Here is a 19,985-nt window from a genome sequence, read left to right on the forward strand (position 1 = left end):
GTTTTATCTGGTTGTAATCCAGTAAAAGGGCTTAACCACTAATTCACTAATAATTAATTGATGGACTCATTCATTTTTTCAACAAACCAAACTTTATGGCACTTACTATTGGCAAAGCATTGTGCTTTGGTCCAAGGGACCCAGTGTATTAACAAGACTGGAAACTCCTGGAGAGCTTATGGTTTTATCCTGGGGAGGAGCTAGGATGTTGCACAGCCTGGCAGGTAACACATGGGAGAGATACAGATAAAATGGAAGAACCAGGCCACTGAAGAAAATTTTATTTCCTTTGCATTTGGGCCACTCCCAGCCCTAACCAGTGAGTGTTGAAGTCTCTGTCCTTTTCCCCAGTTCTAAGGAGGCTCCTGCCAGGGCCATACAGACCACACCCTTAGAAGGGCCCAATGTGCAGCAGACAGAACAAAAAAAGGCCTGTCCTGGAGAGATAAGCAGCTAACTTGGCCAGCTCCAGAGTGAGCAGGATGGCTTTTCTCTTGGACAAACCAAGCCCAGTCATAAGCCTCTGGACAATCCCAGACAGGCAGAGTTTCAGGCTTTTGGAGTCAGACATGTTCCACAGTGCTGCCGGCTCTGCCACATCTGGCTTTCTGGGGTTTAGAGGGGCGTGGGTGACTCTCAGGAGCACATCTCTCAACCAGAAAATGGTCCCACGGGAGCCCCGTGTGTTTTGTCCATGACTGGGTCCCTAGGGTTTTGCACAGGGCCTGGCACACATTCGGCAGTCTGTAAATATTTGCTGAATTTGTTGTTGACTTGATGTTTGAGTTTCTTGTTCCCTAGGCCTTAAGCTAAAACCAGAGAAATGCCAAAATGTGGGGAGCAAGAAAGGAAGCCATAGAGAAACCCCAAGATGTGTAATAGTGTACAATTTCTTTGGGAAGTTTTAAAGAGAAACAAACATCAGGCATGTTGGATTTTGCCAGTGTCTGGTCAACATGCATAGGTGTTAACTTGACTTTTTCTCTGAAGATAGTCATAAACCAAAACACCGCTACCTCCTGAACTAAAGCTTGGGGTATAGGGAGAACCCAGGAGGCATATTTGTGATAGTTCTGGGCTTTGTTTCCAGGAAGGGAGAAGGAGAGGTCAGCGCTTCATCCCAAAGCCCAGCACAGAGCTGGGCACATACTGTGCACTCAATAATCGTGGAGAGACCTGCATCAATCCTTCCATTAAGACACTTTCCCAGAGCTGTGAGTGGGCTCCACTGTCTCTACTGCTCAGAGAAGCAGAACCTCCTCACGCCTCCACTCTATCCTTTCCAGAGCTGGGCACAGCTCTGTGGGGCCCAGGGGCAGCTAACAGGCAGAGGGACGGCTGCTGAGCAACTGATGCAGGTGAGTGTGCCTCCTGGCTCCCGTCAGATAAAGCTAAGAGGAGGCCATGCCCAAACATGGGGCAATGCCAGGCACCACCCCCTTGCCAGGTAAGCCTGCCACCTTAGCACTTTTACCATTTCAGATTATTTTCAAGGTGTGTTCAGTAGCCTGGAATAAACTTATTGCCTTGGAGGCAAACCTAACCAATGAATATTTGGGATTAATTATCTCTCCTTCGTTTGAGCCCAACAACCTCCTCAAATGTATATAAAAGGATTTATTTTGCACAGGTCTTCAGTTCCCATCCCTCTTCCTCTGACTGTCAGTGTCCCTGCTTAACTTACACTCTTCTCTTCACCAAGCTCTTCACCATGAGCAGACAAGCCAGCAAGACATCTGGTGGCGGGAGCCAGGGTTTCTCTGGCCACTCTGCTGTGGTCTCCGGCAGCAGCAGGATGAGCTGTGTGACCCGCTCTGGGGTAGCTGGCGGAGGAGCCTATGGCTTCCGGAGCGGAGCAGGTGGCTTTGGCAGTCGCAGCCTCTACAACCTGGGTGGCAACAAGAGCATCTCCATCAGCGTGGCAGCTGGTGGCTCCCGGGCTGGAGGCTTTGGGGGAGGCCGTAGCAGCTGTGGCTTTGCAGGTGGCTATGGAGGTGGCTTTGGGGGCGGCTATGGAGGTGGCTTTGGTGGTGTCAGAGGAATGGGAGGTGGCTTTGGTGGAGCTGGTGGCTTTGGAGGGGCTGGTGGCTTTGGAGGGGCTAGTGGCTTTGGTGGTCCTGGTGGCTTTGGTGGTCCTGGTGTCTTTGGTGGGCTTGGCAACTTTGGCAGTCCTGGTGGCTTTGGCCCTGGGGGCTTTCCTGGGGGAATTCAGGAAGTGACTATCAACCAGAGTCTCCTGCAGCCCCTCAATGTGGAGATCGACCCCCAGATTGGGCAAGTAAAGGCCCAGGAGCGGGAACAGATCAAGACCCTCAACAACAAGTTTGCCTCCTTCATTGACAAGGTGATGAAGCTCTGACTGGCCATCTCTTCCTGGGCTGGAGACTTTGAATTTGATCTTTGGGACACAGTGTTTAAATATTTCTTGGATGGGCCAGACTGGAGGATGAGGAGTTAGGTGGAACTCTAGGGTCTGGGAAGATATTCAGGGTTGAGGAGTTTGTCCACATGGTCAAGTGAGGGGAGGTGTGGAAAGAAAACAGTCCCCTATTTGGACTTGAGCACCGCACATCCTGTTTGTCGGAATCTCTGCTGAAACTTCCAGTCATTGCCTTACTAAGGCCCAGGCTGGCAGGACAGGCAACCCAAAGCAAGGGCCACGGCCACCATGAGGGAAGGGTCCACTGAGAATGGGAGGCTTTTCAAATACAAGCTGTCCTCTGAGGCTTTCCAGGAAGCCCTTTCCCCTACATGTTGCTGTGCCAGGCAGAGGAGGCTGATCACCTGGATGAGGGATAAGAACCTTAGTCCCAAGGGAGTGCAGAGAAATGGGTGACTGTGCACTCCTACTCAGCCCAGTCAGGAAGACAAGAGTGCTCGGTGAGCTTCTCCAGACCAAGACAGCTCTCATGGGGCTGCTGTCCAGGCTCAAGAGAGGTGTTGTCATGCTAACTATGGCATGCCAGCCAACGTCGCTTCCCAGCATCACTTCACTGTTTTTGAAGAGCTAACATGTCAGTAGAGGCATGGGTGGAAATGGTGCTGCTGAGGTTTATGTGCATTTTTGCAGAGTGTACTGTAGTTTTGAAAGTTGAGATAGGGTCATGAAGTCCTCAGGAACACCAAGGGGTCAACCTTACAATTCTATTGCTTTCTGGTAGGAGCCACTTCTGGTTTCCCCTTCCTTTGTGACTTTCCCAACCACACTGCAAGTGTAGTGTCCTGACTGATCACCCATCTGACCATAATCTCTCTGACTACAGTAGAAGCCTACTTTGCATCCTTTCTAGGCCTTTGCGCTGAGGGCCCAGGAGATAGACACCTGGTCCTACCCGAGTGAAGGCCCCTCTGCTCCTCTGCTACAAGTGTTACCTGATGTTGCTTCCTGCAACCATTGCAGGTACGGTTCCTGGAGCAACAGAACAAGGTCCTGGAGACCAAGTGGAACCTGCTCCAGCAGCAGAGCACAAGTTCCATCTCAGGCACCAACAACCTTGAGCCTCTTTTTGAGAATCATATCAACTACCTGCGGAGCTACCTGGACAACATCCTCGGGGAGAGAGGGCGCCTGGACTCTGAGATGAGGAATATGCAGGACCTGGTGGAGGACTTCAAGAAAAAGTTAGTGATGGGAGGAGTGGGACGATGCCATGGCCCACCCTGTCTCAGAGTCTTGGCCCCTTCTACATGCCTCCTGACTGCTGGGCAGTGGTGTCACCTGGCCCCTTTCCCTCTCCTTACCTTCATGAAGGACAACTTGGTTCATTCAGTTTCCCCTCACCTTCCTTCTCTAAGCACAGTGCTTTGCAAATAAAATTATGGCAAGAGGAATGAGTTTAGGCTGGGCATGGTGGCTCATGCCTGTAATCCCAGCACTCTGGGAGGCCAAGGTGGGCAAATCATTTGAGATCAGGGGTTTGAGAACAGCTTGGCCAACATGGTGAAATCTCATCTGTACTAAAAATACAAAAATTAGCTGGGTGCGGTGGCGCACACCTGTAATCCCAGATACTCGGGTAGCTGAGGCAACAGAATTGCTTGAACCCTGGAGATGGAAGTTGCAGTGAGCCAAGATTGCACCACTGCACTCCAGCCTGGGCGACAGAGCGAGATTACGTCTAAAAACAAAACAAAACAAAACAAAACAAAACAAAACAAAAAAACCGGATGAGTTTAGAGTCGGGGAAGCATTTTCTCATGAGCCAGGTTGGGGAAGATCCTAGTTCTGGCATCCGAAAGATTCTGGGACAACTCATGGTATGGTGATCAACTCTCCAGAGGTTTACCTGGGACTGAGGGGTTTCCTGGGATGCAGAACTTTTAGTGCTAAAACCAGGCAGTTTGCCTGGGCAAATTGACATGGTTGGTCGCCCTAACTAACAGGGAGATAGCAAAGAGGATGTGCTCATCTGAGAGGGGCAGGATAGGGATGGAGGGATGGAAGAGATGAACTTTCAGAGTTCCAGGGAACAATGGTGTTTACGATGACCTCAAAACCAAACTCAGCTTTTTCTTTTTAACTCACACAGATATGAGGATGAAATCAATAAACGTACAGCTGCTGAGAATGAATTTGTGACTCTGAAGAAGGTAAGGGCTGTATGTGAGTTTTCCGGGCTTGTAGCTGCAGGTTTCTGGCTGGGTTGGGGGAATCTCCTCACTCCACTGCCACAGAGCTGCCAAGTTCAGGCCTTTGGAGCAATAAACAGAAGTCAGGTGCACCTTAGTCTGGAAGATCTCTAAAAAAGTTAGTTCATCAGTCTTTAGTTTTTTAGTAGGATTGAACTTAGACCATCCTAATGAGATACAAATTGTCCGTTCAAGTGGAGACTGGTTTTGGACAAGGACCATCACTTCACCAGTCCCCTCTGCTGTTTCTTGCTGCAGTTGTGGTTTGTTGTTTGTTCCTTGGGGGAATAAGGCCTTTATGCTCTTCTTTTCTCAGGATGTGGACAGTGCCTATATGAACAAGGTGGAGCTTCAGGCCAAAGTGGATGCCTTGATAGATGAGATCAACTTCCTGAGGACCCTCTACGATGCTGTGAGGATGTTACCTACTAAGAAGGGACAGAGGGAGAGTGAGATGTTTCCAGATTTGAGGCTGGTGTATTTTGGTATCTAGGCCCCAGAAGACATCTGGGATGAGCCGGGAGAAGAGGACCCTTGGAAGGGATTCCATAGGATAGGCTGCAGACATGGGGTTCTCTGAGTGGCTGGGGGGCTGGGGACAGAGTGGCCGATACATACGTGGAGCAACGAATCAGTGAATGAGACTGTTGATCAGGAGTCTCTCAGGGCCCTGTGTGCTTGTTATAGAGACCCCAAAAGTGAACAAGCTCCCTCTGTGTTGACAGGAGCTGTCTCAGATGCAGAGCCACATCAGTGACACATCTGTGGTGCTGTCCATGGATAATAATCGCTCCCTGGACCTGGACAGCATCATTGCTGAAGTTCGTGCACAGTATGAGGATATCGCTCAGAGAAGCAAGGCCGAAGCTGAGGCCCTGTACCAGACCAAGGTGGGTGCTAGGCACCTCTTAGAGGATCCACTGGAGGTTTCAGAGAGGCTGTGCCTATTGGACAGCTGGGTAGTGAGATCCCAGTGGTCACTGGGTGAATGCCTTTTGGTTTTACCCTCTGAAGACATCCTTCTAATGGTGGTTCAGTTGCAGAAAGTCTTGCCCCTGGGGGAGCTGGTTGCCTGCTATGTGGGACTGACTCCAGCTTGCTCAGGAACTACAGGGTAGGAAAATCTTCTACCACAACAACCCAGATGTTCTCTTTCCTGCTGCCTTGGGGGTGTCCCTGCTGAAACACAATGCAGTCATTTTAGCAAATGCTTACTGAGCTTCTCAAGGTTTGGTGGGTGATGTCGTAGGTATAGAAACAATTCAATCAAAGCTGCAGGAATACCCCATCTTCCCTTCTGTTCTCTAGTTGGGGGAGCTACAGACTACAGCTGGCAGGCATGGGGATGACTTAAGAAATACCAAGAACGAGATCATAGAGCTCAACAGAATGATCCAGAGGCTGCGGGCAGAGATCGAGAGTATCAAGAAGCAGGTGGGATGGTCATGGATGTTGGCTCCTGGGATGACTGCTGAGGGGTGGGGGCTAGGATCTCAGGACTCCTCCCTTGGAATAGACGTCTGGAGGTCATCTCAGGCTGGCTGACCCACAGGGCACTATCTCCATAAATGGAGACAAGATGGAGGCACTAGGGGAGGAGGAATGTTCCCTGACTTTTAGATGGGATAATCCATTGCATGTAAGGAAGGGCCTGGGGCCCTCTTACTGAGCTCGTCCCTCCTACCTCCCTTGCCCCAGAATGCCAACCTGCAGACAGCCATTGCGGAGGCTGAGCAGCGTGGGGAGATGGCCCTCAAGGATGCCAATGCCAAACTCCAAGAGCTGCAGGCTGCTCTACAGCAGGCAAAGGACGACCTGGCGCGGCTGCTACGTGACTACCAGGAGCTGATGAATGTCAAGCTGGCCCTGGACGTGGAGATTGCCACCTACCGCAAGCTGCTGGAGGGTGAGGAGTACAGGTGAGCCTCTAGTCCCATTTCCCCACAACTCCTGTCTCAAGTCATATGTCAAGGGCCAGATAAGTGACCAAGTAACTGGGGATGGAGCCCTGCTATATAAAGAGAGGCTTTGCAGTGAAGATTTGCCTCTACCAGCCCACTCCTTCCCAGGCAGCCAAAGCACGTATGCAACGGGTGCCCACAGGCTCTCCTTGCTACGGCCCAAAGAGGAGTGGAGAAAGTTTACTGATGTGCCAGGCTTCTCGGTTCAGCTCTGGTTGCTATTCATGCCCTTGGTCCATGGACTTGTTGGTGTGTGCTTTGTAACGGGGCCTACTTTCTCTTGCCTTCTCAAACAGGATGTCTGGAGAGTGTCCCAGCGCTGTCAGCATCTGTAAGTACCGAAAGTAGCCAAGAAAATGAGAATTAATTCTGAAGTATCTGCACTAATTCAGGGTAGTAGCAACTAATTTAAACATTTTTATGGAAGTTGGAGGGGTTTTCTGGGAGAGGAGAGGGAAGCGATTGGCTTTTGTAATTGTTCTGGGTTCAGGGCACTTTTGATAGGCTTCAACGGCCAATGTGGAAGATCCATAGGGGGCCCCTTGATGGGAGGAGAAATTCAGAGGCTAGAGCCCCTCCCAGGGGGTCATCAAGATTGTACTGTGGGAGGAACCACTGGCTAATTCATAATGGCTTAATGGCAGGGGAGTGAGTAGCTAGTGGCCATGGAACGGCTCGTTGTGACTATCCTGTGCAAAGCTGCCTTGGTCAGCTCTGGATAGTCCCGGGCCCGCTGGATCATTGATGATAACACAGCAGCTGGTCTGGGCGCCGGCGCTGATCGCTGTCCTGTCCTCTCCCCCACAGCCGTGGTCAGCAGCAGCACGACTTCCGCCTCCGCAGGTGGCTATGCAGGCGGTTACGGCGGAGGCGTGGGCGGTGGCTTAGGAGGTGGCCTTGGCGCTGGCGGAGGCTCAAGCAGTGGCTTTGGCCGGGGAGGCGGCGGTGGACTCGGCGGTGGAATCGGCGGTGGATTTGGCGGCGGCAGCAGCAGCGGTTTCAGCGGTGGCAGCGGCTTTGGCTCCAGCTCCGGCGCCCGCTATGGAGTCAGTGGCGGGGGCTTCAGCTCGGCCAGCAACCGGGGAGGCAGCATCAAGTTCTCCCAGTCCTCCCAGTCCTCTCAGCGCTACTCCAGATAAAGAGTACGCATCAGCATCGCAGCCACCCCAGCGCTTCCTCTCCTCTCCCCACGCCCCCATCTCGGCAACACCCCCAGCGCCACACCTTGCTTCCCAAGAACGTGGCTCTAAGCTGGAAGGTTGGTGGCCTCTTGCTCCTCCTTCCAGATCCCTGGCCAAGCCCAGTCACGAGAATTTCAGGCTCCCCTCTCTGGCTCCAGCCTGTGCCTGTGATTGTACAGGTGTGGCCTAGGCCGCCACCTTCTGCTGTCCCGGGGTCCCTTCCCTGGGTGGGATGTTCACTACAGCTCTGATGTATATAGCATACAGCCCCCTCCGCCCCTCTGGTCTTTCGCCAATAAAGTGCACTGTTTCACTCCGGGCCTCTGAGTATCCGTTCCATGTCCTTCTCCTCAGGGCACTGAGCTCCCTGGTCACCTCCCTGGCCTCCCTGCCTCTGCCTCTCCCATGTGGGCTCTGTGATCCACAGAGTAGCTGCAGAACTCTTCCTCTGAAACAGAGGCAGTTTGTCTTCTTCATACGTTGTGCGGATCCAGTTGTTCACTATTCTGTGAGCACTGTGGGGAGGGAGAGGTTCTGCTCCGGATGCTGCGTACCCTGTGTACCCTCACTGTCCTTGGTGGTGAAGCCTGGGCCATGCAGACATCTATCTCCTCCCTGCCTTCTCTCATGTGGGGGAACTAAGAGGGCCTTGGGGACAGAGAGTTTCTTCCCTTGGTGTTGATTCTCACTCCAGCTGACATCGTGAAAGCTTTTCCCCAAACAAAGTGCTCTGGGAAAGTGCGGGCTGCTGGAAGCCCAGGGATGGAGAGGTTTCCCCAGAGCAGCCTATTCAAAGTCTGACCCAGGAACACCATTTCATTGAGACACTCTGCAATAAAAGGTTCCATGCCCATTACATCTTTTCTTTTTGGAGCATATATTAGAGTTTCTAAGAAGTTCAGTAGCAAGGAAAACCTGTTAGCTTCCTTGAATCCAGCATTTCCTGCAGAGGCCCCCATTCCTGCACCTAAGCACTGTGCATGCACTTGGGGCCTGAAAGTATGTGTACCAGCCATGAGAGTTCTTGTCATCCTGGCCTCTGCCCTGCACCAAGAAGTTCTGAGAATGTGTTAGTTGGCCATGGGAGTGCTGTCCAGAAGGTCACTGCTGGAAAGGACTCAGAAACAAGGAGTCCAAGGCCTTTGCTTCCAAATGAAAAGACCGAGGCTCGGAGAGGAAGGTGACTCCTCTAGGGTCTTATAGCATGTGAATGCCTGAGCTGGGAATGAAGCCCCGCATCCCAAGTCTAGAGCTCCTTCCACTTCCCCACACTGTCTTTGAGGATACCTTCCAGGCATGCCACACTGCCCGGGCACCCGGAGAGAACACACAGGCTGTGGAATAGAAATGTGTAGTCAGGCCAGGCCAGGGAAGCAGTATTTCCATCCTTGGACAAGGTTGAATTTGTTTTAGAGATGACGAATGGCAGATACATAAAGAAAACCTGCAATTGGCGGTTGAAGAGATTCAGTGTGGAAATCCAGCTGGTTCCACTTTTTGAAGGAGGTGGGATTTAGGAGCTGTTACTTCACGTTTGGGTAGGAAGGTACTTTTTCTGGTTGGTATCCTTCTGTGGAAAGAAGTAGGAGACATAGGTGGGGAGGCTCAGTGCCCGACCCAGTTTAGGGGGTTGGCCCTATGGGACTGTGCCAGGCCAGTCACGGGGCAGCTGCTTCACCCTGGGCAAAGTCTTTATCATTGAATTCCTTCCTTCACTCATTCAACAAATATTCATTAAGTGTTTATTTTCTGTCTGGAACTGGGCTAAATACTGGAGATGAATTGGTGAGCAAGAAATCAGATGTTGACCCCACCCTCATTTTAGTAAGGGAGTCAACAAAAAAAGTAAGCAAACCAAATGAACAAAATAATTTTAAGTTGTGGGAAGTATATAAAGAAATGAAACTAGGGGCTGAGTTGGATGAATGCCAGGACTGGTTAATGGACTGGATGGAGGTGGGGAGGTTAAGGGAAAGGGGAGATTCAACCAGGATGCACTTGGGTGGTTGGGGCCATTTACTGACGTGAGTGGAGGGGTGGGAGGGCGGGATAGATGTGGAGAGAAACTTCAGCTCTGCTTTAGACAAGCAGGAGCTGCTCATGAGATAGCCACGTGAGACGTCCAGGTGATATGTGAGCCTGTAGATTCAGAAGGGGGCCCCATCAGGGCTAGACACTATCATCTGGACATCACCAGCTTAAGGGTGGATTTTAAAGCCATGGAAACGAATGAGTTTTTCCAGAGAGAGGGTGGAGAAGAGGGCCCATGCTGAGAACCAATGCGGACTGGAATGTAGAGTCAGGGACAGGAGTGCAATCGACCAGACGGTGGAGCCTGGGCCACGTTCTTCAGCGTGCCCCCACTTGAGCAGTCAGGGGGTTTCTAAATTGGCTCCAAGGAAAGCCCAGTGCAGGCCTGGCCTTCCTGGGGACTATGTACACTGGTTTCCAGTCTCACTTTCAGACAGTGACCTTTGTCTTTTGCTGTTCCTCCCTGGACCTATGCTCACTGGCCGTGTTTCTCCTGTGGGGTTTACAGGAACTCCTGCTACCTAAGTAACCACTAGTGGTGAGGTGGTGGGGTGGGGCTCCACGCAGCTTCTTAAAGGACAGCCTGGCACAGGAGGAGTGGGGCGGAGAGGCTATTTCTTGGAGATGTCATTGTTCCAGAGGAATAGTCAGGGCAGGTGACCTTGGTGTCAGGACCTGGGACCCAAGGAGTTAACTCTATGCTTGGCTGGATATTCTCAGCCCAGCACTGACTGTTTCTTTCTTTCTTTATTTTTTGAGATGGAGTCTCCCTGTGTCACTCAGGCTGGAGTGCAGTGGCACTATCTCGGTTCACCGCAACCTCTGCCTCCTGGGTTCAAGTGATTCTCATGCCTCAGCCTCCTGAGTAGCTGGGATTACAGGTGCAAGCCACCACGCCCAGCTAATTTTTGCATTTTTAGTGCATGTTGGCCAGGGCGGTTTCTAACTCCTGACCTCAGGTGATCTGCCCGCCTCCGCCTCGCAAAGTGCTGGGATTACAGGCATGAGCCACCACTCCCTGCCAGGCCCTGACTGTTTCTAATCCAGGCTGAAACCCCCTTGCAGGGAACTTTACCTGATTCTGAGTGCTCCTTCTTTTCCTTTGCCTTAGCATTTGCAGTTTTTTTGCACAATTCTATGTTGACTTTTCAGTGCTCTTAAGTCACTGGGCTTGAGTTTGCTTTCTTGTACTTGACTAGACTTTTCATTCTTCTAGTAGGTAGTCAGTGAGTCCTGTGTTGTCCATGCTTTTCCTGTCCTCTAAGGCATACTTTTGCCCATAATGAGCTCACAGTGATTGTTGAATAATGCCTACTTGTGAGCCTGGATCCTAAACTGGGATTTGCGGTCTTTGGTCAATTGTCAAGAATTTCTTTGCTCTCTCTTCCACATCTCTCTTTCCTGGCTATGGAGAGGTATATCCACTTGCAATGAAACAGAGGAACCAACTTCTACCCTACACCCTATTCTTTCTATCTATCTATCTATCTATCTATCTATCTATCTATCTATGTATCTATCTACCTACCTATCTATCCTCTCCAACCACTCCCACACTGAATTCCACAGAAGATATGCTCAAAAGAGTGTTTTCCTGTTCTAAGAGCTTGCAGACTCACTGGTTCACTTCCCATTAGGAAGACCAAGTTGAGTTTTTAGATTTCAGGTGATTCCCTTCTATATCTTTGTGAGAATATAGGCTACAGGTCAGAGCAAGTATCAATGGTGGCAGTGTCACATCTACAAAAGGCTCAGTTAAGGAAATCAGGGGATTGTTTTCTACAATAATTTGAAAGTAGTTCAGCGCTTGCCTATGGATAATCTAGACTTGACTGCTGATGATCAAGGTTTGCATGTAAAGTTTTGTGCAATTTGCAGGTAAATCTCTACACGATTCTTCTCTGTTTTGCCTAGAACTGGGTGGAGTGTTTGTTAGCCAAGCATCAGAGATCTCACTTTCTGGGATTTGGACTGTACCTTCTCTCTGCCTTCTCAGAACTTCAGTCCATGTGCATTCTCCCTCTATGCAAAGACAAAGACAAAAACTGTGGGCACCGTGAGATAATCTTGGGATGATCGAGAAAAACTCACTTAAATTCTGAAAATGCTTCTTCACACATTTTATCTGAATCTTCACTACATCCTTCACAAGCCCTTCTAGCACACGCCCTGTCTGACGCACCTCTCTGTTGTGCCTAAGATGGAGCTAATCCCCACCAACACTTCCAGCCCAGGCTGAAGGCTGAAGGTGACTTGGCTCTTCTAGGGAACCACTGATGGAGGTGTGCTGGGAGAATCTGATACTTTTGGAATCCGTGGTGACGAGACCAAATGGTGACAGCTCCGTCAACCACCAGAGAAGACGGTGGCAGGAGAAGGTGACTCTAGGTAGAACTAATGCTGTGACTCTTGGTGGGGGCAATTTTGCTCCCCAGGGAACATATAGCAATGTCTGGTTACATTTTTGGTTGTCACAAGTGGGGGAGTGCTACTGGCATCTAAACAGTAGAGGCCAGGCTGCTACTAAACATCCCACATCACACAAGCCAGCCCCCTTCAACATAGAAATAGCCAGCCTCAAATGTCCACAGTGCCACTGCAGAGAAAGCTGTGCAAACAAGAGGTCGTCTCATTCACTTCTCTCCTTGGGAGAAGATCTTTAGTTACAGTGATATGGGTTACTGTTGAACTGAATAGAGACTCTTCTGGATTTGAGGGAAGTATGTATTTGTATGAAGTTTTTTTTTTTTTTTTTTTTTTTTTGTTTTTTTTTTTTTGAGACAGAGTTCGTGCTCTGTCACCAGGCTAGAGTTGGGGGGTGCGTAATGATCGCGAGCTCACTGAACTCGTCTGGGTTCAAGTGATTCTCCTGCCCCAGCCTCCTAAGTAGGTGAGACTACAGGTGCATGCTGCCATGCCTGGCTAATTTTTTTTTTTTTTCTATTTTAGTAGAGATGGGGTTTCACCATGTTGCCCAGGCTGATCTCGAACTCGTGAGCTCAGGCAATCTGCCTGCCTCGGCCTCCCAAAGTGCAAGGATTACAGGCATAAGCCACTGTGCCTGGCTGAAGTTTGTTTTAAAATGGAAATGCCCTTTTATTCTGGATGAAGACATAGGAAACAAGCCAAGGAAAGAGTGTGGCCTTATGTGGGGACTTTCAAGACCTGTACAAATGGCCCACAAGGTGCCTGCAGTTCTCGCATCAACCTGGCTTTCTCATGTCTTTGTGCCTTTGATGCTCTGTTCTCTGCCAGGAATGCTCATCCCACCTTCATCCACTTGCCCTGCTCACTCATCACTGAGGATTACCCAGGCACCGCCTCCTGAAAGCCTTCCTAGACCCTCCATGGCACTGAGCATCTGTCTGGACTCCCATGGGACTTTGTCTATCCCTTTTTATCATGTGCCATATTATATTAAAATGACAAGTTTCAGTGCCTGTTCTCCACATTAAAATAGAAGTTACTCAAAGGGATGGCTGTGCCTTGTTCATCTTTGTGCTCCTCAGTGAACAGCAAAACGCCTGGCACATAGCAGGCCAGGCACTGTGAGCTTCACTAAGTTAATGAGATTTTGAGAAGGATAGGGTAGACTCTTAAAGATAATTACTGCCCTTACATATTTAACAAAAACAACTGGATTACTGGATTAAACAACTAACTTTTGTGACGAGTGCAAGTCATACACTGGGCATTTTGCATATGTCATCTCATTTCATCCTTTGCAACTGCCATAGGAGGCAGGCGGCAATTATCCTCATTTTCTAAATTAGGACACTGTGGCTTGGAGAAGCAGAGTGACATGACTGGTGGGAAGTGGCAGATCTGGCCTCAAATCCGAAGGATACACATGTAACTACTGTGCTATGCTGCTGAACGGGGCCGGCTGGTGTCTTCTTGGACTCTAGGATGTCCTCCCTTGTATGTGGACTAACGACCTTCCACAATTTTGAGCCAGAAACCAAACCTGAAGTTCCTACATTAGCAGATGAGGTTTCTACAGCTGAGGCCCTGTGATGGCGAGTGGGCCCAAGTTCAACTCTTGGGAGTTCTGATCTCCAGACAGAGAAGCCATCGAGATTGATTAGGAGAATACCTTGATAATGATGGGTGTTCCTCCTTGATACCAAAACGGAATTCACAGAGTTTAAAACTATTTTCATCAGGACGAGTTGATGCTTCAAGGCAGATCTGACCAATTACATTCTAAGGGTGGGTTTATTTATTTATTTTTGTAACATGCAACACAAATGTATTATTTAAAGGTGCATCTTGATTACCCGTTTGGTGAGCAAAAACAAAATATGGTGGCTCACGCCTGTAATCCAATACTTTGGGAGGCCGAAACCTCCCAAAAGAGCACCTGAGGTCAGGAGTTTGAGACCAGCCTGACCAACATGGTGACCCCCTGTTTCTACTAAACATATAAAAATTAGCTGGGAGTGGTGGGAAGTACCTGTAATCCCAGCTACTCAGGAGGCTGAGGCAGGAGAATCGCCTGAACTCAGGAGGCGGAGGTTGCAGTGAGCCTTGATCGTGCCACTGCACTCTAGCCTGAGCAACAGAGTGAGACTCCGTCTCAAAAAAAAAGAAAAAAAGAAGATTGTGGCAAATCATTCCTGTGGGCCAAGTGGTCAAATGCAACATCTAAGATCCAGCAAGCAGCCAAGCTAAGTGCAACCTCCTGGCCTCTTGCTGTTTCTCCAACAGGGTGAGGACATCACCTTTTACATTGCAGATGATGGAGCAGCTTATGTCATCTATAAATTCCATGCACACCCATGTGTTCTGTCCCTGAGACACTATCCTAACCAGCACCTTGGTGACCCTGGCCAGCATGGTAGGTTGCACATGGCTGGTGTCCAACCTATCATGCAGCAGTCAGGTAGAAAGAATATGGGTGGGTTCTTTACATGTCAAAGTGGACTTTTCACTTTGAGATGGTGTAATTTGACTTGCTGAAGTCTATATAGAAGAAAAGGATCCATGAATTTATGACAGGCTTTGAGGTTGGACAGTCTTACTAAAATCCAAGCTTGTGGGCCGGGCAGGGTGGCTCACACCTGTAATTCCAGCACTTTGGGAGGCCGAGGTGGGTGGATCATGAGGTCAGGGGTTCGAGACCAGCCTGACCAACATGGTGAAACCCCGTCTCTACTAAAAACACAAAAATTAGCTGGGCGTGGTGGCGGGTACCTGTAATCCCAGCTACTCAGGAGGCTGAGGTAGGATAATTGCTTGAACCCGGAAGGCGGAGGTTGCAGTCAGCCGAGATTGTGAGATTGCGCCACTGCACTCCAGCCAAAAAAAAAAAAAAAAAAAAAAAAAAAAAAAAAAAAAAAAAATCCAAGCTTGCAAGTGAATTGACTTGAGGCAAGTTAGTTAACCTCATGCCCTTATCTGTAAAATGTGAACGAAAATTCCTACCTTGCAAAGTTTTTGTGACAATTCAAAACAATACATATAAACAACCTGTCAGTGACTTGTATATGTCAAGCAGTCAATGTTAGCTGTTTTAAAATTCTGTTCAGGATGGACAATAGGAGTTAAGATTTGAAAGAGGAAATTATTTTCACTGAAACATAGTCCCCACACCTCTAGAAAGTATGCAGCAGATCAATAAGTATTTGTTGATTGACAGATTGCATTACTGATGAGGCCCTGTAGTGGGAAAATGGCTTGACCAGACATGGGAAAATGGCTTTTATGTAATTCCCAATATAGACACTATGATTCCTTGCAACCTGTTGCAAAAATAATCAAAGACTTCACTATTGCCTTGACCCTAAACTGGGCTACCCCTTATAACTCCGTCTTCCTCTTCAGCCTCCGATCTGACACCTTCTAGGAGGGCTTCCTATATTGACATCATCATCACAAGAGCTGCCAAGTGTTGAGCACCTGCCTCGTGTAAGGGTTTTCCAACTTTACCTCCTACAGTTCCCACTATAACTCCATGAGGATGCTGTGCTAACTCCAATTTGCTGAATGGGAAACTGAGGCCCAGAGGGTAAAACGCCTTGCCTGATGCCATGCAGCTGGAAAGTGGCAAGGCTGGGATCTGAACACAGGCTCATCTAATTCCAAGGCTTCCATATTTTCCACTCTTTCAAGCTGCAAGGGAAGAGAGGAGGAGATGCAGTTATTTGAGTTCCAGAAAATCCAGCATGCCTGTGAAAGATCCATGGTTTTTGGAAATATCCAGCCAAATCCATTTACGGGTGAGAAATATTCATTGACAGGAGAGCTGGTCTTTAGAGAACCTGTCCAGTTTTCAGCACCCCAGTGCCCTTCTTGCTGCATCTTCAACCACACGCCTCAGTCTGCTCTCAGCTTCCTGCTATCTCACTTGGAGCAAGTGCTTCCTTTCCAGGGATGAGGATGTCTCCTTATGCCCTAACCCCTATCTGCACATTCTCATCCATCCTGGATGGCTGGTTGGACTAGTGTTTCCCGACTATACTTGACAGCATGTTAGTAGTTGTTAAGATAGAAAGATGTTGTTGTTAAATTTGGGAAGCTGTGATTAAATTAAGGCAAAAAGATTATTTTCTATAGGATTTCTTAGGGCTTTTAATATGCTAAATAACTTCACTAAAATCCCAAGAAAGAGCCATAGACTTTTCATTTCCCAAATTTATGTAATCACAGAACCTTTTAATCAGGGCCATCTTGGGAGATAGAATTTTGCCCTACATATGCCCTGGGAGAGATTCAAGTACCAGATAAAGAATTAGGGGTGAGCTGGAGTGTGTTTTAATCAAGTGTAGAGATAAGACCAGAATCAGAACAAATTGTGATTGCTAATAGCTAAGACCTTAGTAACATAAGGATTTAGTTGTACTTAGATGTTTGCCTCTTTATCAAGCTTTCACTATAAATCTTGCTCTATATGGTAATTATTTTTACTGTTCATTGGTTAGAGTTGCTTCATTAGTAACAAGCTTTTATTTCAACAAGAAAAGAATGCTAATTCCTAGTCCAGGGGCAGCATACCCAGAATGTTAATTATTCCGTTTTTTATTTTTGAGAACAAATTGGTGATTATCTTGAAAACGGAATCTGCGAACCTCTGTGGAGAAAGAGGCAGCAGCCATAGCTTCCTCATCCTCAGCAGATGGTGGTGGAGAGGGACGTCTGCCCACTTTGACCAAGGATAATGACTACTGTCTCATGATGCATTCCTTCACTCATAATTATGTTACAGGCAATCTGAAGTCTTCTCACCGCAGTTGACTGCCAGAGAGCAATTTGGTTAGAGGGAATAACTACTTGGTTTTAGTGCCCCCAATTTTATAGGTGGGGAAATAAAAATCCAGGGTGCTCAGCCATCTGGTAAGCTTTACACAGAAGGTTCCAGCAGGTGAGGGATTGGAACTCAGATTGCTGGCAGTGGGCAGATCCTTTAGATACTGTTTTGAAAGATCCTACAGTGAATAAGGGCAATGTTGCTGAGGACTGCAACTCTGGGTATTTCTAGCAGCTCCATTCAACTGCTGAGAAGACAATCCCTATCTGATAAACAAGGTGATGCTTTGGCAGGCTCAGGCGACACGGATTAGGCGACCCAGCCCAAGTCCGTGCTTTTGTGATCTGTACATCACCTTTTTCCACCACACTTCTCCAGCCTACACCAGGGTGGCAGAGGCGAGCCACACGTCAGAGGCTGCCACTCACCACCTCAGCACTGCAGCCAAGGGAGGGAAGGGAATCAGAGACACTTAAGTCTGTTTTTGTTTGCTTTGGGCTCTCACCTGGAGCTTCAGCTGAGCCTGGCTCAGCTTTCTTTCCAGGAAGGGCACGTGATCTGCTTTTAAAGGATCCAGAGAATATAAGGAAAGACCTTACCGGGGGGGCTGTCATTCAATTGATGGGTGGAGTAAATGTCTCATGGAAGAACTCAACATGAAATCCTCTTCCTGGATTATCTGTGGATGAATGATGTTAATTTAAAAATCCAAACATATATTGCTGAATACTATGTATTTAAATTTCAAAACAATCCTGCAAGTAGGATCAATGCCACCTTTTACAAATGAGAGAGAGAAGTCAAGTACCTTGTCCAAGGTCACCACATAGTAAGAGGTAGACATAGGATTTGAACCCAGGAATTGAACCTTTGGAATTCCACAATGACAGGTTTTCTGTTTTCTGTTAGACCACAGCTATCTTACTCCTGTGTGGAATTTTGTGATTTTCAAAGGACTTTCACTTACATTATCCTGCAAGTCTCACCACAAACCAGTAAGGTAGGAAAGGGTTTGGCAGATTAGAACACAGACTTACGTTAAATCGTGGCCCAAGGTCACCCAACCCAACTCTATTCAGTATAGGTCTCACTCTTTTCTAGTGAGCTTCTTAGGGATGCAAAGTTGTCTTGAGAACAGCCAGGGCCAAACACGTTATCGCTTCCCCATTCCCCCAAATAGAGTACTGGCAGTAGCTAAACATACAGTGCTTGCTATGTGTCAAGCACTGGGCTAAGCATTTTATATTTACTTAACTTGTTTAATGCTTATAACAACCCCATGAAGTACTTGCCATTCTTAGTTCCATTTTACAGTTGATAAATGAGACACATAAAAGTTAAGTAACTTGTCCAAGGCCTAAAAGCTGGTGGATAGTGGATCTGGGATCTGATGCCAGACAAGCTGCAGAGCAGAGAGCTGAGAATTAGCTGCAGAGCTCTTGAAGTTGCTCAACTCATGGTGGTTCCCAGGTTTTCAGATCAATCCTCTCTCCTAGACTGGACTGTTCAGAAACCAGAAACTCAGAAAGAGCGCCCACTGCCAATTTGGCTGGAATTCTGGAGATAGACTCCCCACTGATTTCTCAGGGAGTCTAGAATCAGTGCCCCCACTCCTGTCATATGTGTGAAATCTCGTATGCAGACAACAACCTGAGGGTTTGGTCTTGCCCTGTGTGATGTGTTTGGGTGTGGAGGTGGGTTGGATGGGAGTGGGGGTCCGCTGAGCTCTTGGCAGTGAGAGCAGCAACTCATCATGTGTCATTCATTCTGCCATCAAGTATCCTCCATCCTCCTACTCCTGGCCCCTATGGTGCAGCCATGGTCTGGACCAGGGCTTCCCAGACATCCTGCATTATAAGAATGACCTGGAGGGCTTGTTAAAAATGCAAACTCTCAAGCCATTCCTCTGAAGATTTTCATTCACAGGGTTGGGGTGGGAGCTGGTTTTAGGTATTTGCATTCTTAGACATCAGTCATCAGTCAGTTTACATGTTTGTGCTGTGCTTACCCTATGCTAGGAGCTGGACATTTAGGATAATTTAGAACGGGCAGGACTCAAGCCTTGCCCTCAAGAAGCTCAGGGACCGGTGGGGTATGGACAAGTAAGCAGGTAAGTATACTTTACGTCAGGGCCATGACGGAAAAAGTACAGGGTATGGTGGGAAGACAAGGAGGGGCATCTGACTCAGACCAGGGAGTAATGCAGGGAGGGTATCCCCTCCAGAAGATCTGAGTTGGGGCCTAGACACAACATACACTGCCCTCCTAAGATGAATGGGGTCCTTGAGCCGACTCTACCAGCCAGCTGGAGGTTCCCAGATTCTGTCCCCTCTTGCTTCTGGGTCTAGAAATCGCCTGCTGTCAGTCTAGGATGGTGGGGGGAGGGCTTGGTTTGAGGCTCTCCACTGTGCATGCCTCCTCCTCTTCCCAAACCTCATACTTGTTTGCTTCCTGTTCCAGGAGCTAGATGTGTTTAGCTCCACTGTAATTTCTTTCCCATAAGTAGCATTTCTCAGCCCAAACTCCAGGTTTGCTGAGATGGATGCCTTTGGCTGAGGTGCTGGCAGAGCAGACTCTGTGGATCTGGGCCCCCTCACTTCCGTTCCCACTCCTGGCCCTCTGAAGAGTTGGGCACAGGTGGCATGCCACTGGAAGACAAAGCCCAGTGATGGGAGAGATGGGTACAGCCACTGCGGGAGTCTGTGGACACTGTGGTGCTGCAGGAGGGACCCAGCCCGCCCGGAAGAGGTTGCCTGGTCCTCACCCCTGTGTCAGGGAGCTCATGGCTCCTGATCCCCTGGTGTCTAAAGCTGCTTCCTCTTGCTGGATCAGGTGCTGCTTGGGTTCCCTGAAACCCTTGAGGACATCACACAAAGAGAGGGAGGAGAGCTCCAGCATTTTGTCAACTGAGGCAAGTTTAGGTGATTAAGCTAA

The 19,985-nt window shown here is 48.7% G+C and overlaps 1 protein-coding gene and 1 pseudogene across 2 annotated transcripts; one reads left to right on the top strand and one right to left on the bottom strand.

Moving 5' to 3' along the window:
- Positions 1-1,644: 1,644 nt before the first annotated feature.
- On the top strand, positions 1,645-8,080 carry KRT3 (keratin 3). 2 transcript variants are annotated; one of them, XM_017861422.1, is made up of 10 exons: positions 1,712-1,928; positions 1,983-2,344; positions 3,401-3,621; positions 4,530-4,590; positions 4,946-5,041; positions 5,355-5,519; positions 5,938-6,063; positions 6,328-6,548; positions 6,887-6,921; positions 7,398-7,729. In XM_017861422.1, the coding sequence occupies exons 1-10, from the start codon at positions 1,712-1,714 to the stop codon at positions 7,727-7,729; spliced, it is 1,836 nt and encodes a 611-aa protein (XP_017716911.1). The 2 variants fall into 2 exon arrangements, with proteins under 2 accessions (XP_017716910.1, XP_017716911.1); XM_017861421.1 differs by having other exon boundaries at positions 1,645-2,344; positions 7,398-8,080.
- Positions 8,081-14,449: 6,369 nt separating this feature from the next.
- On the bottom strand, positions 14,450-19,949 carry LOC108521537 (40S ribosomal protein S28 pseudogene; annotated as a pseudogene).
- Positions 19,950-19,985: the final 36 nt, after the last annotated feature.

Source organism: Rhinopithecus bieti, unplaced genomic scaffold (genome assembly GCF_001698545.2).
Source record: "Rhinopithecus bieti isolate Rb0 unplaced genomic scaffold, ASM169854v2 scaffold_56806, whole genome shotgun sequence".
In the NCBI taxonomy this organism is placed as follows: domain Eukaryota; kingdom Metazoa; phylum Chordata; class Mammalia; order Primates; family Cercopithecidae; genus Rhinopithecus; species Rhinopithecus bieti.

Excerpts from the sequence above, each read along its gene's own strand:
- KRT3 (XM_017861421.1), top strand. The coding sequence starts at position 1,712 with ATGAGCAGACAAGCCAGCAAGACATCTGGTGGCGGGAGCCAGGGTTTC. Across the intron at positions 5,520-5,937 it reads AGGCCCTGTACCAGACCAAG|TTGGGGGAGCTACAGACTAC; the intron begins GTGGGTGCTAGG and ends TCTGTTCTCTAG. Across the intron at positions 6,549-6,886 it reads CTGGAGGGTGAGGAGTACAG|GATGTCTGGAGAGTGTCCCA; the intron begins GTGAGCCTCTAG and ends CTTCTCAAACAG.